General features: G+C 39.7%; 1 protein-coding gene across 1 annotated transcript in view; it reads right to left on the reverse strand.

Annotated features, from left to right (window-relative positions):
* saal1 (serum amyloid A-like 1) overlaps positions 1-4,516 on the reverse strand; it is a 7,639-nt gene extending 3,123 nt beyond the window's left edge. The window contains exons 1-8 of the mRNA XM_026203270.1: positions 4,364-4,516; positions 3,662-3,861; positions 1,401-1,502; positions 1,238-1,321; positions 1,074-1,153; positions 921-980; positions 698-813; positions 10-172 (exon numbers count right to left, since the gene is read on the reverse strand). Of these exons, the coding sequence (XP_026059055.1) occupies positions 10-172; positions 698-813; positions 921-980; positions 1,074-1,153; positions 1,238-1,321; positions 1,401-1,502; positions 3,662-3,861; positions 4,364-4,367 (809 nt within the window). The 5' untranslated portion in view covers positions 4,368-4,516. The remainder of the gene's footprint in view (positions 1-9; positions 173-697; positions 814-920; positions 981-1,073; positions 1,154-1,237; positions 1,322-1,400; positions 1,503-3,661; positions 3,862-4,363) is intronic.
* Positions 4,517-4,838: the final 322 nt, after the last annotated feature.

A 4,838-nucleotide genomic window follows, 5' to 3' on the forward strand; every position in this document is an offset into this window, starting at 1 on the left:
ATGTCTCACCTGAGCTGTGTGGCCGCCTCAAGCAGAGAGGACGCCATGTCCTGCTGTGTGTCCTTGTTTGGGTCACTGTCGCTGGCTGGGGTGGACACCCAACTCTTCATCATCTCCTCATCCTCATCAAAGAGCTTATCCACCAGCTCCCCAACCTTAACTAGCAAATCCACTGCAGAGAGGCACAAATCAGTTTGATAGACTTTCATCTAAGATTCAATTGAAAATACTAGCATTAAAACACATCAAATGTGCACATTTTAAAGTTCATGCATGTCAATTAATTAAAGTGAAATATATATTTTTTTAATTTTAGCTACAAAAATTGCAATAAAAAATAAATAAACAAAAGTTAATAAAATGGTTAATAATAATAATTGCTAAAACACACACAAGTAAATAAAAAATAAATATGAACTGATATTCAATTAACTGAAGCACTTTTTAATGTCAACTTTCTAGTGTATTTAAAATATGAAATTAACAAAAATATTAAATATTATTTATATAAAGGTCAACATTATTAATTAGTAGTAGTATAAATGTGTAATTAAAATTCATTGCTAAAAAACAACAAATCGCACGACAAAATAATTTTGGGGAAAACCAATTGCTGCTTAATTTCTTAAGAGTTTCAGGCACTTTTTGTGTCTATTTGCTGAAAGCACCACTAGCAACATTTGTAAACCTCACTGACCATTGGTGGAGCTGCTCATGATGAAACACAGACTGCTGCACACCGCCGGCTGCTGCCGTATCCTCTCCAGCCACAGGGGGGCGACATCAGGCTGAGACAGGCACGTTAGCAGGAGCCTGACGAAGCCACAGTGTTTCAAGTCACATAACCACATTCAGTAAAATGCAGCATGTATTGTATAAGTATTCTTCGAATTTTGTAACAGGTCTTTATCAGCACTGACCTGCAAGTCTCCAAGAGCGTAGGTGGATCATTGTCCCCGAGCAGAAGTAGTAACACAGAGCTGAGACATACAGAGAACATGTCAGACATCAATCAGTAGTATTAATGTATTTACAAAAGCAGCTGAATTACTCTAAAGTTAACAGAGAGTTACCATAGGTCAGAGTTCTGGCTGAGAGATACACATGTGTCATGGAAACAGGCCATATTACCCAGAATTCCAACACAGATTTCCTGTAAAAGAAGCCCTGAGTAATTATATGAAGTCATAAGCATACAAGCATTATGTAAAGCGGTTACAGTGGTAAAATGTCTTACAGTGAGCCGCGGACTACGTGACTTTGCGATCACACCCAGCAAGATGTCTGGAGCTTTGAACTCCTGAAGAAAAACAGCCACATCCTGGAGAGAAAACAGATGTAACGTATATGTAGACAGTGGGCATGGAACAGGGGGATGAATACAGTGTGTCTCAGTTCACCTTATCCATAGCCATGTCCCAAACTCTACACAAGTCCTCCTCCAGATCATCTGTCAGTTCCTCTGAAGAATCACTTGGCCCACTTTCCTGATCCGTCACCATCTAGAAAGAAAAAATGTAAGTATATAATAAGAAAGAAATGAAGGAATTGCACAACTTCAAGAAAACTTGATAGATGGATGGATAGAAATAAAAAAGGGGAATCAAATTATATTTAATTTTAAAACACATACAACATATATACAAAGAAAAACAAATGATTCCATTTATATAGGAATTTGTATGTATGTATATATATATATATATATATATATATCACACACACACACACACACAAACTCGTATTAAATAAATTCAACGCACACAGACTGATGTAGTTTAAGTCTTTGGTTCTTTTATTTGTGATGATTTTGGCTCACATTTAATAAAAACCCACCAATTCACTATCTCAAAAAATTAGAATATGGTGAGATTTTAATCAGCTAATCAACTCAAAACACCTGCAAAGGTTTCCTGAGTCTTCAAAATGGTCTCTCAGTTTGGTTCACTAGGCTACACAATCATGGGGAAGACTGCTGATCTGACAATTGTCCAGAAGACAATCATTGACACCCTTCACAAGGAGGGTAAGCCACAAACATTCATTGCCAAAGAAGCCGGCTGTTCACAGAGTGCTGTATCCAAGCATGTTAACAGAAAGTTGAGTGGAAGGAAAAAGTGTGGAAGAAAAAGATGCACAACCAAACGAGCGAACCCCAGCCTTATGAGGATTGCCAAGTAAAAAAGTGAAAGTGACGTGACATTCAGCCAAGTATGGTGACCCATACTCAGAATTCGTGCTCTGCATTTAACCCATCCAAAGTGCACACACACAGAGCAGTGAACACACACACACACTGTGAACACACACCCAGAGTAGTGGGCAGCCATTTATGCTGCGGCTCCCGGGGAGCAGTTGGGGATTCTGACCCGCCCTTATTAAAACATCTTTAAAGGGGGGGGTGAAATGCTATTTCATGCATACTGAGATTTTTACACTGTTAAAGAGTTGGATTCCCATGCTAAACATGGACAAAGTTTCAAAAATTAAGTTGTACGTTTGAAGGAGTATTTCTGTTCCAAAAATACTCCTTCCGGTTTGTCACAAGTTACGGAAAGTTTTTTTCGAGTATGGCTCTGTGTGACCCTTTTTCGTTGGGATTGCATCATTCTTAAGAAATAAACGATATGCAAATCCGTCGTCAAACTGGGCCTGGAGCTCCGCTCCATGGGTCCTAAGGCACTTCTGCCGGAAGAGCGTGCGCTCCCGTATAGCAGAGCACTGAGAGCACAACAGACATTCACTGATCAGAGCGAGAGCGTCGCGAAATGTCACAAAAGAAGTGTGTTTTTGGTTGCCAGGGCAAGACAACCCTGCACAGATTACCAAAAAAAAAAAAAAACAGCATTAAGGGACCAGTGGATGGAGTTTATTTTTACAGAGCATCAACGGAGTTGTGCAAGTGTTTGTGTTTGTTCCATGCATTACGAAGATGCTTGTTTTACAAACAAGGCCCAGTTTGACGATGGATTTGCATATCGTTTATTTCTTAAGAATGATGCAATCCCAACGAAAAAGGGTCACGATCGTTTGTTGGAACCGCAGCCGGTGAGTAAAACTGCTTCAATTATCTCTGCCTCCTTGTTAGTGTGTCCGCCTCCCATGCCGGAGACCCGGGTTCGAGCCCCGCTCGGAGCGAGTCGTTGCTGCTGCTGCTCTCGTTCAGTTTCAGCCTCGGGATCTGATTCTGGATCATAAATAAACGGCTGAATCTGACTGTTAGCCATGGTTTGTTTTGGATGTTTTTTTCCTCACGGTAATGTCACAGCTTCCAAACGCTCTCAACGCAAAAGCCTACTGGCGCTCGTGATTCTGTTTTTCCGGGAAAAATCGGTACAGACTATCTTTCTCTTATGAATATAATACAACTAAAGACTTTTTGGAGTTATGAAGGATGCAGTACTACTCTATAGGTACTCAAGATTAACAGGATATTGAGTGAAAACGAGCATTTCACCCCCCCCCTTTAAGAAAAGTGGTCATACTCTTTTTTATTTTTTATTTTATTTTATTTTAAATGATTCAAAACTTTTCAAAAATGGTAAAGATTAAAATTAACAAATAATTTGTATTCTGAGGGTTGCACTTGTTCTAATATGCCTGACAAGATGCTTGTTATGTGGAGACCAGTGATACAGAAGTCTAGCATGCATGGGTGTACCTGAATAAGGCGGGTCAGAGTGCTGAAGAGCCAGTGTTTGCTGTACACTGTCTCCCCGATGGCGTCTGCCTCCTCCCCGGCCTCAGTCTCATCTTCCTCGGGTGGAGGCGATGGGTTGCGGTCCATCAGCGGCGAACCTGCGGTGGAGGATCCACAACTGTCTCCATCCACCTCCTCCTGACAGCATCCGTCTTTGTGCTCTGATGAAATCAATACATGACATAAAAGCATGAGGGGTGAGATACAAGTGGATGCATAAACCTCCAATACACAGCATAAAACATGCATGCAACAAAAAAAGTATACATGTATAATGTATAATGTATGCACAAACACCACATGCACACAAAAATGCATACAAAACTTGCATGGCTACACGTATGCATTAACTTCAATTCAACGCAAATTCATTCATGCAAAGCCTGAACTAAATCGAGTTCATGAAGCAAATGCGTGAATATTTACGCTTAAGTTATAATATTGAGTTGCGTACAAGACACGAGTCCAACACGCTTTAGCAACATAATTATGAAATGCAAACTTACAAAAACCAGTAACGCGGTATGTTTAAAGCTCGAAAGGTTTCGCAGGTTTATTTATATAATACCGGTTCAACAACGTGGCAAATATTGAATTATTAAAATAAACATTCACCGCGGACAGGATCCACGCTAGTCTAATAACCCGCATATCCTGACTTACCCATTAATAACGACTTTTCACAACCAACACTAAACTGCTTGGAAATATCAATTCGAAAAATGATTTTGCTTCATGGTTTAACGTTTTGAATAAGCGCATGAAAGAGAGTACTTCCGCTCACAACTCCACAGAGCATGATGGGTAAAAAAAATAAGGAAAACGAAAGTTGATAGAATGGCAGTTGCGCGACACGTCTAAACATAAATAGCCAGACTTTGTGTCCCGGTTTGACAAGAGAGTAAATAGTATTTTTCATATTTCTGCTCCTTTTATTTATTTATTTATTTATTTAGTGTCTGTAAATGTTTAAGCTAACTTATACACATGATTTGAATGCGTGTTAACGCGGGTTTCTGAGCCTCCATGCGCCCCCTGGAGGAAGAATCCTTGTTGCTTTCAAATTACTGCTTTTCTCACAATCTTTCTCGCACTGTTTATGTTTAATATCTTTATCGTTACTCGACTAATCCTAAAA

Source organism: Carassius auratus, chromosome 25, assembly GCF_003368295.1.
Source record: "Carassius auratus strain Wakin chromosome 25, ASM336829v1, whole genome shotgun sequence".
Classification (NCBI taxonomy): Eukaryota; Metazoa; Chordata; class Actinopteri; order Cypriniformes; family Cyprinidae; genus Carassius; species Carassius auratus.